At 37.6% G+C, this 13,451-nt stretch overlaps 1 protein-coding gene across 1 annotated transcript; it reads left to right on the forward strand.

Annotated features, from left to right (window-relative positions):
* Positions 1-39: 39 nt before the first annotated feature.
* On the forward strand, positions 40-12,743 carry LOC126817394 (epoxide hydrolase 4). The gene is made up of 6 exons (XM_056100328.1): positions 40-252; positions 814-938; positions 1,650-1,762; positions 2,656-2,824; positions 4,284-4,447; positions 6,468-12,743. The coding sequence occupies exons 1-6, from the start codon at positions 52-54 to the stop codon at positions 6,725-6,727; spliced, it is 1,032 nt and encodes a 343-aa protein (XP_055956303.1). The 5' UTR covers positions 40-51; the 3' UTR covers positions 6,728-12,743.
* Positions 12,744-13,451: the final 708 nt, after the last annotated feature.

A 13,451-nucleotide genomic window follows, 5' to 3' on the forward strand; every position in this document is an offset into this window, starting at 1 on the left:
TCGTATAAAATAATCCAGAATACGTAACAACCCACTGACCTAAATCCCAAAATGGCAGTGAAAGCACTTATCCAAACTGCCGTAACGTTTGCCTTTGGATGCTTCTTCGGAAGTCTTGTCATGCTTCGTGCACTGTGGTCTATTGTTCGACAACCCAAGAGGGCCTTCTATGTTAAAGACAGAACGGAACCACCAGCTTGTTTAGGTGATTCGAGCCTTGGCACACACGGCTATATACACTTGGAGGCAAGTGTGAAGGACTTTGACCCAGTGGGCAATAGCCTAAATAGGCCTATATTGATATATCATCGGCGCATAACTTCTATTCCTAAAGACTATGCGGGGTGCGAGTGACAGTTCTGGAATCTTATTCTCTTAACTACATTAAATTGAATTAAATTAAAATCCCTTCCTACTAATTACTACTGCAGGGTACTTCATTGTTTTTTCTACTTTGGACAGACAGGGTTCAGATCCCCTTCTTATCACATTGGTGCAGGATGGAGGGCCTGACAAGGAAAGGTGTCTAGTCTTTTGGGTGGTACATAAAAAAGCCTTGGCAATTTGAATTTGAAATTAAAATAGGCAATAGGGAAACAGTCTGGGCAAAACTCCCCTCAAAGCACACTGTATAGAATATATGATTTGTACATTTTTACTGAGTAGGCCTACATGTAATTGGGACAAAGCATAATCCATTTCTCTTTATTTCAGGGAACCCATCGGTGGATCAGTGAGTAGATGTTGGCTCAATAACCTGGAGGATATTAAAATCCATTTCATTTTCTCTTTATTTCGTATTTTTCTTTACAGAAAGTACGTCTGCACTATGTGGCAAATGGAGTAGAAGGGAAACCCCTTATGTTGTTTGTGCATGGATTTCCTGAATTTTGGTATTCCTGGAGATATCAGTTAAGGGAATTTGCAAAAGATTATCGGTAATTAAATTAGTTTTATAAGTTCTAGGGTTTTGGGTGGCCAAATGGTTAACATATGCGCGTTGGATCATAAGGTCTGTCCTAGAATCAAGTGACGCACGTGGTTTCTATTCTCTGTTTGTACATGACAAGGTGTTTGTTCGCCTGTCCCACCTCTTGTTTTGGTTTTCTCCGGGGCCTCTGGTTATCTCCCACTGGTATAGATCCCTACGCGTAAGCAAATTAATGAAATAAAATTGCACAATATGTTAGACACGAAAAGCCCTGGGTTTGTGTCGTGATGACGTTAAACTCCATTTCTCCCTCCCTCTTTCTGTCTTTTTAAGTCCTGATATTTTCAGACTGTTAGAATCCAGGGTGGCTCTTTGAGAAAGGCACTGGATCACTAACATGATTTTATTCTGGTGTTGACAGAGAAAGTTCCTCAGGACTTAAGCAGCATTGTTTACCTTTGTCTGTGTGTAGGAGAGATGGCCTGGCAAGGAACAGGGTCTAGTTAGAACAAAAATCGGGGTCCTATGTTAGCCTACATGTTGTTGACATGTCCTGCACATAAAATAACCATTGACAGTTTGGAATTTAATAAAGAATATCCGCATTGGCAACTTTACAATCAGATCCTCATTGGTAACTTTACAATCATACATTCATTGGCAACTTTACAATCATATCCTCATTGGTAACTTTACAATTATATTTTATATATTACAGTTGTGTAGCTATAGATCAGAGAGGTTATAATGATTCAGATAAACCTAGTGGTATTAGTAATTATGATATGTCGATGATGGTGGATGATTTAAAACAACTTATTCCTGCTTTAGGTAAGGTGAATACCATTGGCTGCAAGATTTATCAACTTGTAACCTATAATAGTAAGAGCAGTGGGACCGCAATACACATAATAAACAAATCTGCAGACATGATATACACAGGAATAGCAAGCAATAAACAAAAACAACCTTTTATATCAAATTAAATAAATGGATCCAAAGGCCAGCAGTAATGAAATAAAGAGAAATGGAGTTTAACGTCCTACTGTTCTGCTCCAAACTGAGCTAATGAAGACAGGCATATGCCATACAGTGGGCTATGAGAAAAATTTGCCCGGACAGCGGCACTACGGCCTACTCTTATATCAAATTCCAACTGCCATCGGTCTTTTACGTGCATGCCAATGTGTACACGGGACCTCGGTTTTTCTTCCCGTCCGAATGACTAGACAACTGTCCTTGTCATACCCTCCGTCCTGCATCACTGACAAGGGGGAACCACGCTGGAAAATCTGGAGGAACTTTTTTTATGTTTTTATTTTTATGTACATCTGACTAAAACACAGATCCTATTTCGTTTCGTTTTTTATAGTTCAAAATTTCGTTTTACTTGTCTTTACTACACTAGGATCTGGAAGAGTTGTTATCATTGACGTGTTCTGAATGATGTGAGGGAAAAGCCAATGAAACGATCTGTTACGGCAAGCTTTAGGCGTGATTTGCACGGAACTGTGGGTAATCCACTAGTAACATCAATGCTGATGGGTTAATCAAATGTTTGACGTCATAGGGTCAAAAGCCGCTTGTATGACCTCTGACGCGTCATATCGCTACAACTGGTCAGATCTTCATGTAGTGTAGGCCATCGCAAGTATAAAAAAATGAAACGAAATATAGATCTGTATTGTAATCAGATTGTATTTATGTACATGTATTTACTTTAGGTTATAAATCCTGTGTATTGGTCGGCCATGATTGGGGAGGAGCTGTTTGTTGGGCATTTGCTTCACGACATCAGAATCTGGTTGATAGACTCATTGTTATGAACTGTCCGCATCCTGGATCTTTCTTTACTTATGTCATGAGCCACCCATCACAATTCCTTAAATCCTGGTTGGTTTTTTTAATATTTACTATTTAATATTTACTATGTCTCTGTCGCATTCGTAGCAGCCCACATGAGTTTGACTGCCCGGCTGATTTAGCTGCTGTGGGCGTATGTTTCGTTGTCTGGCAACCTATCTTTTAATATTTACTATTTCTGTCGCATTCATAGCAGCACACGTGAGTTTGACTGCCCGGATGATTTAGCTGCTGTGGGCGTATGTTTCGTTGTCTGGCAACCTATCTTTTTAATATTTACTATTTCTCTGTCGCATTCGTAGCAGCCCACATGCGTATGATTGGTCTTAAAATATATAGTGGACGTGGTCACTTCCGACATGTGAAGACTATTGCATTCTGTGAAATCCGTCATCATTTTCATGTCCCGATTTATTTCCTTATTACTTCAGCCAAAAAAGCTTTGAGTAATCCGTATTCTGAATATTCCGAATTACAGTATCAATCCGGCCTTTAATCGCTGGGTGTGAAGCCACAATATATTAACAAGCAATTACCAATCAATTATCAGTAAGATTAAAACTTACTCGCGTAGGTCTTTGTTGATTACTTTGATAATTTTATAATTGGTAAAACGGAGAATCCTTGATGTTTTAAAGGCGTGGACAAGAACAACCTGCCAGTCAATTGGTCGGCCAATCGTAAGGCTTGGATGACAAGTAATATTTGTTCTGATTGGCTCGAACAACTCAACCGTCAAATGAGGGGTCAATGTGTACCTCCTGACGACGAAGGGGACAATATACCACTTGCTAGACTCATGGAGTCCTTGGTGTCCGGAGACGATTTTATCAATTTTGACAATGGAATTCCGACAGACTGTGACGATGACCTGGACATATAACGAAAGATTATCAATGAACACGTGATAGCAAAGACAAGTGTGCAATCAACTGAAGACGGAGACGATGAAGAAGATAAATTAACGACAGATTTGACCTATTCAAAATGCCTATGCATGCTAAATGAAATAAAAACATTCGCCTAATAATACTTCCGGTTTTGAGAAAACTGACTAATCCGACACTCTGCGTAATCCAACATAAAATTGTACTATATGTTAGTTCCGAAATGACCTGGTTTGTGTTGAGTGGACGTTAAACCCCATTTCTCTCTCTCTCTCTCTCTCTCTCTCTCCCTTCCCCGAAAGGATCCAACAAATGAGTGCAAATAATATTAACTATATTGTTTGACAAAGATGATGTATTTCCAATGTGAAATTCTGTCCAACCTCGTGGGTTTTCTCTCAGTCCTCCGGTTTTCTCCCACTGCTAAAGACCCCTTTTGAAATAAAATTAAACCATATGTTAGTCCCGAAACGACCTATTTTGTGTCGAGTGGACGTTAAACCTCATCTCTCTCTCTCTCTCTCTCTCTCTCTCTCTCTGTTAGAATACTAAGGGGAATTTCGAAATATATAATTTTCCTTGTTATATTATTATTTTTTTAGGTATATCTATTTCTTTCAATTACCATGGTTACCAGAATTGGCTTTCCGCTTGAATGATTATCAGAATATAGTTATGGCTTTTAAAGGAAAGAGAATGGGGGTTCAGTCAGGAATTATGACAAAGGACGATGTAGAAGCCTATAAATATGCTTTTAGTAGACCAGGTATTTATTAATACTATGCTTTCAGGTGCCATTTTGTAATTAACAAATAAAAACATGTCCTACAACCCAATGTGGAAGTAATTAGTAAAGGCTGATTCACAAACCACAAGATAATAATTTTTAAAAACGTGTAGAATGCACTAAAGCAGGCGGAAAAGACTGCCGTTCAATTTGAACTGTTCAGGTATTTCACCAAAAATAATTGGTTAGAAATTATAATTACTTTACAGACATTCAAATTACATTAATATCGTGGGTGAAGTGTCAAAAGGATGTATCTTGGGAAATTAGTCAAATACGTTTTTAAAATCTCCCAATTAATATGCACATTTCTGTCTAAGCTGTGTATCTCTACGCCAATTAGAACTGTTCTGGGTATCATGTGTCCAAAGGTTGTATCTTGATATGTGGAAATTTTGAAATGCAAAAGGTTCTATTTCTTAATCTTTAGAAATTCTTAGATGCAACCTTTTACACTTCACTGACGATATGTGCTTTTAGAATGATTTTTGTCTATTTCAAGGTTCCTCCATTTCATGTTATATCGCACTCAAGTGTTTCCTTGGAAACCTTCAAAAGGAGCCAAATATGGCAGTATATTAGATTAAAAATTCTAACGTGCTATCATCTAATTTCTATATTAAGATAAACCAATTTCATTATTTGTTCAGCGTCAATTTTAAATCTATTTCATCTTATTTCTATTATTGAGATGAAGAATGTCTACTTCATTGTTGCTTTACATGTTTATCATGAACGTGGAACAAATTTAGAATTTTGACAATTTTACCTAGCAACCATCATTATGAGGTCATTTGGTGTCACCACCGTGTGCTCAATTTGACGATTAAGCACATGATCGGGACCATTATGTTGATACAAACGACTCACTCTTCGTCAGGTTGAATGGTTTGTCGGGATTGTTAGAATTTAAAACAACATCGAACGTGACATGGTTTGCGAATACTATTTCAAATATAAGCTAAACAGCATTTTTTAATTATTTTTTTTAAGACAAGTGTAGGATTTTGAGAATTTTATTTTTTTTACACATTGGCGTGCACGTAAAAGATCTCTTTGCAGTTGGAATTTGACACAAAAGTAGTCCGTAGTGCCACTATCTGGGCAAAATTTCCCCTCATAGCACACTGCATGACGTATGCTCGTTTTCATTAGCCCAGTCTTTGGAACATAACAACTCTGCTTTTAATTGCGTTTGAATGTTTAAACTTGATGTAGATGTTCATTAGGTGAATGTCTTGACTGAGTTCAATGATTAACATTTCGAGCTGAAGCTAAGCAGAGCTAAGCAATTTCATTGGTCGATGCTTTGGGACAAGATAATCTTGATTCTATCTGATAGAGAGTGATGAAACTTAGTGTATAGTTTGATTGCTCAATACTTTTGAAAAAAATAAATGTGTGATTAATTAATATGTGTCATCTATTTATTTTGGGATTTCGTCGAGGGGGACATCAGCCTCACTGTTGGCTTGTTCATTTTTTTTTTAAGACAAGTGCAGGATTTTGAGAATTTTATTTTTATTACACATTGGCGTGCACGTAAAAGATCCCTTGGCAGTTGAAATTGGACACAAAAGTAGGCCATAGCGCCACTATCTGGGCAAAATTTCCCCATAGCACTCTGCATGGCGTATCCTCGTCTTCATTAGCCCAGTCGGAACAGAACAGTACGATGTTAAACACCATTTCATTTCATTTGTTTTAGGAAGGGGGGTTGGATGGCCGTATGGTTAGCATGTGTGTGCTGTATCATAAGGTCTGTCATTGAGTCAACTGGCGGTGGTTTCGAATCCCCGGTTGTACGTGACAAGGAGTAGGGTCGCCTGTCCAACCTCGTGGGTTTTCTCTTGGTCCTCTGGTTTTCTCCCACTGCTAAAGACCCCTACGCGCAAGCGAATTATAGAAATAAAATTGAACCATATGTTAGTCCCGAAATGACCTAGTTTGTGTCGAATGGACATTAAACCCCATTTCTCTATCTCTCTCTTTGTTTTAGGTGCTGCCACTGCTTCCATTAACTACTATAGAGCAGCTTCTAGAAGCGAATCACCAGACACGAGACTGATTGAAATACCCACTCAGATTATATGGGGTTGTATAGATGCAGCGCTAGAGAGAGGTTTAGCGGAAGGGTGTAGGGAGTTCACCAATGATCTATCTATTAGTTATATTGAAGAAGCCTCTCACTGGGTTCAGATGGATCAGCCAGATAAAGTCAATAAATTGATGAGAAAATTTCTGGAAGAGAAATCCTAAGGCCAGACCAATCTGAATTTTTGTTCTTCATGAATACCTATTTACACATACATTTGCAAGAACTAAATCTGAAAAATTGCATGTTTTTCTTTAGGCCTGAAATGTTATATAGATTATTAGTTAGACATAAATTAACTTATCCAGACCATAATCAACTCTCGATGGCATCGCTAGCCTGCGATTTTTTCTGGATTAGAATCCTATCTGCTGCTTAACGCTCATTGATAATTAAATCAAAAAATGGATAATCAAGACTGTTTTTTATCGTACTAACTTTAGTAATTATGATCGAGGCTAGACCCAAAATTCAATCGCTAAAATCTCAATTCAGAGTGGATCAATTTGACTGAAATTTTCAGAAAATTGCCTTTACATTAGCTAGTTTTCAACTATTATAGTGAGAACTTCCAGCTCTTTATCTAAGAGCTTTGATATATTATCTATTACCGTAATTATTTTTGATAGATGTTATTTACTATTAATATTATAGTTTTTATTTATGAATAGTTTTAAATTAATGTGATTTAAAGCCAAGCTTACAACCCGCAGTGTGTTCGGCACTGTACAAAATCGCGAAAAATTTTTGCCTGGTTTCTTGCTGCTGGTCTGCGAACTACCAAACCCTACGGTAGGATGCGAGTCAGGCTAAAACGTAACTTGCCAAACTCTTTTTAATTCACACTTTAGCCACCCGGCAAACCTCGGCAGATTCCGTTACTCTACATCTAGAAACGGCTGTATGATCGTAAGTGATATGTACCTAAGCCTATACAATTGCGATGCGGCACCGGTTTACTTATTAGGAAAACTTGCCGTTTTTAAAAAGAAGTTATCCAAATTGCATCGTTCGAAGTCAGTGTAGATTTTTTAGTGCAAAGTTGTCCTTGTTTGAAGAAAATCGGATAAACTTGAAAGAAAAACAGCTTCAGACTTTGAAAAATTTGTATGATAAAACATTCTTCAATGGCGTCGTCATGGGCAACGTGGTTGGTAATCCGGGAACTTGAAAGTAGCTCCAATTGCGGATTTCGTCATACAGCCGAGGCTAGAAGAAGGGTACTGGAATCTGCTGAGGTTTGCCGAGTGACACTTTAGCCATAGTCTGGCCAATTATTGTCTCAATGGCGATTAGGGTAACAATATGTGTTTTTTTTGGTTTGTTTTTTTTTTTGTCTCATTTTTGTGCTATAGGCCTACACTTACAGGTTCTAACACTGTTCCTACCTCTGACCCATCCTGGGCTGTTGGATGGCCGAATGGTTAGCATGTGCGCGCTATATCATAAAACCTGTCATTGAGTCAACTGGCGTGGTTTCGAATCCCCAGTTGCAAGCTAATTATTGAAATAAAATTAAACCATATGTTAGTCCTGAAATGACCTAGTCTGTGTCGTGTGGACATTAAACTTCATTTCTCTCTCTCTCTCTCCCTCTCAACCTCTCTCTCTCTCCCTATTAACATGACAAGCCCATAATCAACTCTCCAGGCCATCAGATGGCTCCGATTCTAAGTAGATTAGAACATATTGGCCATTTAATGACTTAATTTAAAAATGGAGAAGTGAAGCCAAGTCGAATAACAATTACCCTTAGTCTCATTTGTCCAGGACCTTTGCTAGGATAATAAAAATCAACGCTACATCTTCTAACACTCATAACTTTGCTAGGAATATAAATTTGAATGAAATTTTCAATATAATTATTTTACGTTATCTATTTATCAAGGTTCGCACACTCCTTGAAAATCCTTGAAAATCCTGGAAAAATGAAAATGTTATTTCCAGTACTGGAAAATCCTGGTAAAACAACATTACTCCTTGAAACTCCCGGAAAATTAACATTTGTGGTTTCTCTATATATTTTAAGATTATAAAACTGAATGTAATCATCGAATGTTTCTTCAAAAGTTCACGAGTTCATGGCCGTAAATGTTTGCTAATCCTGAAAAAATACATTATGATGTAGAATGCTATACAGGGACTCCTGGAATCTGGTAAATAACTCCTGGAAAACTCCTGGAATTTTAAGTGTCCTGAGTTTATGAACTATTATAACATGACAAGACCATAATCAACTCTCTAAGCTATCTATTTTTGAACTGTCATCATTTTTTCTAAATCTTACATAATGCAGTCATTGTTTTTTTAAGGCAAGAGATCGCTCTCGAGCGCATGCTGTTCACCTGAATGTCGACCGAGGGGAGGTTTTTTCCCTCCCCTTAAAATTGAAAATCGCTCTCCTTTACAAAGTCATTGGGGGTTTATTATCATTTATCAAACCAGGAATGACCCCATTACATGCAGTTATTGATCTTCAGAACCATTTCTCATACACAACTAATCATTCTCCTTAATTTCTAAATCACTCTCCTTAATTTCTAAATCACTCTCCTTAATTTCTAAATCACTCTCCTTAATTTCTAAATCATTCTTCTTATCGAAATTGGAAGAACTTTTTTAGGGGAGCGATTTTTTCAATTTGTTGATTGAGGAGAGCTTCTTTTGACTCTCCTCTGAAATACAAAAAACAAAGACTGATAATGTATCTTTAAGCCCTGTAAAATGAAATGAAGAGCCCAGGGGAAGAATGATCTAAGTCACATTTTTGTCTTTTCGTATAAAAGGCAAAACAGACTTTTGGACGAGAGTGCTTGACGGAAACAGAACAACGAGTGGGTTTAATTACCACCTCAAAATGATGTTTAATACGAATCATAATTACCAGTATAACAACTGATTTCCATTTTTCAGCCAAATTAAGGTCAAATAAAGGGTACGATGGACTTGTATTTGTCCGGGAGGCCATTTCAGAAGGGCCTTGGTTCAATGTGACTCCGATCGTTTTTACCTGAAATTGACTGTTCCACAGAAAGCTTATACAATTTGCTACCAGATGGCACCATTAACTGGGGTATGTTGAAAAGTGACTTAGATCGTTCTTCCCCGGTGCTCTTCAAATATTATCCGCAAAAAAGCCATGACGACCAGCTACTTTAATGTGTTTTGAATGTGATCGATAATTTATATAATTTTACTATTTCGTTCCTACTATCAATAGTTTTCAATTAAAAGCTTTAATAAATTTTTTACTTTAATTGTGTGTTATGTATGTGAACGACTATTTGCACAATTTTACTATATTCATTTTTTTACTGTCAATAGTTTTCAATTAAAAGCTTCGATGAATTTTTTTTTTATGACTTATTGACATTTGCCAAATTCTTTACTTTAATTGTGTGTTATGAATGTGATCGACCATTTGTATAATTTTACTATATTTGTTTTTTACTATCAATAGTTTTGAATTAAATCCTTTAATTTTTTTTTATGACTGATTGACATTTGCCAAATTCTTTACTTGAATTGTGTGTTATGAATGTGATCGACCATTTGTTTAATTTTGAATTAAATCCTTTAATTTTTTTTTTTTTTGCTAGTTAATGACATTTGCCAAATTCTTTACATTTATTGTATATGTTGCATGCTTATTGTTAAATATATATTTATTATATTTTAATTTTTTACATCGTTGATTGCATTCTCGGTATCCCCAGTGTTATCGTTCTTTTCTACTCCACTAACCCCTGGATCCATCAACAGGTTTTTCACAAATTCAGGGGGGTTGGATGGCTTAGTTGTTAGCACGTGCGCGCTGTATCATTAAGTCTGTCATTGGGTCAACTGGCATGGTTTTGAATCCCCGGTTGTACGTGACAAGGAGTAGGGTCGCTTGTCCAACCTCGTGGGTTTTCTCCAGGTCCTCCGGTTTCCTCCACAGCTAAAGACCCCTACGCGCAAGCGAATTATGGAAATAAAATTGAACCATATGTTAGTCCCGTAATGACCTAGTTTGTGTCGAGTGGACGTTTAACCCCATTTCTCTCTCTCTCTCTTTCACAAATTCAAGTTATCTGCCTTTGATTGTAGCTTGATTCTATGAACCAATCAAAAAACTCTTTACATACCAGTCTTAGTGTCATTGTTTACATCCACCACAATGATCTTAGTTACAATAAAAAGTGAGTTACTTCCCCTCGGCCGTTCAATTAGTCGATGAAATTAGCTGAAGTATCAAGGGTGGATAATTTGACTGTCTCCCCTGTGGATGGAACGAGACCACTGGGGATACCGAGAATTGGTTGATTGAACTACTGATCTATATAAATGTTTATTACATGGTTGATTCAATGTTTATTATTAAGATTGGGGGCCTTGGGTGGCCGAATGGGTTTTCTGTCCCATCCGAATGACTAGACAGCTGTCCTTGTCAGGCCCTCCGTCCTGCATCACTGACAAGGGGAAACCCCGTCAGAAGATCCGGATGAACTTTCTGGGCCAATGCAGGGATCAAACACGCGACCTCCAGGCTAGCGAACTAGCGTCTTACCCACTAAGCCACCGTGGCTCCCTCAAATAAAGGTATAAAATACTGCACCTTTGCTATCAGAAACAGAGGGGTTGGATGGCCGAATGGTTAGCACGTGCGTGTTGCATCATAAGGTCTGTCATTGAGTCAGCTACTGTGGTTTCGATTCCCCGGTTGTACGTGACAAGGAGTAGGGTGGTCTGTCCACTGCTAAAGACCCCTACGCGCAAGCGAATTATTGAAAGAAAATTGAACCATATGTTTGTCCCGAAATGACCTAGTTTGTGTTGAGTGGACGTTAAACCCCATTTCTCTCTCTTTCATTGTAGAAAAAATCAATTCATACAGATAAAAACAAGTTTCATCAATCTCACTTAATTAGAACTAAAGTTATCGTGTCCCAAAGCATCAACCAATCAAATTGCTTATCTCTTCGAACTCCATCAAGGCATTGACCTAATCAACACATACACCAAGTTTGAACATTCTAGCTCAATTAGGAAGAGAGTTATCGTGCCCCAAAGTATCAACCAATCAAATTGCTTATCTCTGCTTACCCTAAGCGGAAAATGCTCATCTTCGAACTCCATCAAGGCATTGACCTAATAAACACATACACCAAGTTTGAACATTCTAGCTCAATTAAAAGTTATCGTGTCCCAAAGCATCAACCAATCAAATTGCTTATCTCTGCTTACCCTAAGCGGAAAATGCTCATCTTCGAACTCCATCAAGGCATTGACCTAATCAACACATACACCAAGTTTGAACATTCTAGCCCAATTAGGAAGAGAGTTATCGTGTCCCAAAGCATCAACCAATCAAATTGCTTATCTCTGCTTACCCTAAGCGGAAAATGCTCATCTTCGAACTCCATCAAAGCATTGACCTAATAAACACATACACCAAGTTTGAACATTCTAGCTCAATTAGGAAGAGAGTTATTGTGTCCCAAAAAGTGTGACGGACAGACAGACGGACAGACAGACGAACGAACCCATTTTAATAGTCCCCTGCTTTCTTCGAAAGGCGGGGGACAAAAACACTTGTAATCTAATTTTAAAATTTCAACTTTAATTTTGGTTTTTATGGTTTATAAAAGATTGATTGTTACATTATGGTACATAAACATTAAATTGTTACATTATGGTACATAAAAAAAATAAATTGTTACATTATGGTACATAAAAAATAAATTGTTACATTATGGTACATGAAAAAAAAATTGTTATGGTACATGAAATATTGTTACATTATGGTACATGAAAGATTATTTGTTACATTATCGTACATGAAAGATTGATTGTTAAATTATTGATCATAAACGATTAATTGTTACATTATGGTACATAAAAAATAAATTGTTACATTATGGTACATGAAAGATTAATTGTTACATTATGGTACATGAAAGATTAATCGTTACATTATGGTACATTAAAGATTAATTGTTACATTATGGTACATGAAATATTGTTACATTATGGTACATAAAAAAAAATTGTTACATTATGGTACATGAAAGATTGTTACATGAAAAATAAATTGTTACATTATGGTACATAAAAGATTAATTGTTACATTATTGTACATAAAAGTTTGATTGTTACATTATGGTAAATAAAAGATTTATTTAAAATATTTTATAAAAACAGATTTAATATGATCTCTGTATTACATACCCCAATTTATCCCACAGAGCCCAGAGTATTGACTAAATATTGAATTGTAATTAGGGTGTTGGAAATTAAATGAAATGGGTTTTAACGTCCTACTGTTCTGCTCCAACTGGGCTAATGAAGACGGCATACACGGAGTGGGTAGGTGGGGGCACTATCTAATGACAGCATGTGAGGAGAAGGTTTGGCACTATTTTATGACATTTGAGGGGAGGGGGCACAATCATATTTGTGAGAGAGAGAAGGGGGAGGGTGGCACTATCTCATGTGAGACGGAGGGGGCCGGCTATCTAATGACAATATGTGAGAGAGGGGGGGCACTATCTAATGAAAGCATGTGAGGAGGGGGCCACTATCTGATAACAACATGGCAGACGGAGGGGGCTGGCAATCCAATGACAATATGGAGGGGGGGGCAGGCCACTATAATGAAAGCATGTGAGAGGGAGGGCACCCACTATCTAAAACCAACATGGGAGGAGGGGCACTATCTAATGACAGCATGTGAGGAGTGGGTTTGGCATATCTTATGACAACATGTGAGATGGATTGCGGGGAGAGGGCACAATCAAATATGTGAGAGAGGGGGGGGCCAGCTATCTAATGACAACATATGAGGGTAATGGAAGTGGGGGGGGGGGGGTCAGGGCACTAATGAAAGCATGCGAGAAGTGGAGAGGG

Source organism: Patella vulgata, chromosome 4 (assembly GCF_932274485.2).
Source record: "Patella vulgata chromosome 4, xgPatVulg1.2, whole genome shotgun sequence".
NCBI lineage: Eukaryota > Metazoa > Mollusca > Gastropoda > Patellidae > Patella > Patella vulgata.

What these genes read in the sequence shown, in the direction of transcription:
- LOC126817394 (XM_056100328.1), top strand. Translation starts at nt 52, where the DNA reads ATGGCAGTGAAAGCACTTATCCAAACTGCCGTAACGTTTGCCTTTGGA. An exon ending in ACAACTTATTCCTGCTTTAG is followed by an intron (nt 1,763 to 2,655) that starts GTAAGGTGAATA and finishes TATTTACTTTAG; the next exon opens with GTTATAAATCCTGTGTATTG. An exon ending in TCACAATTCCTTAAATCCTG is followed by an intron (nt 2,825 to 4,283) that starts GTTGGTTTTTTT and finishes TTATTTTTTTAG; the next exon opens with GTATATCTATTTCTTTCAAT.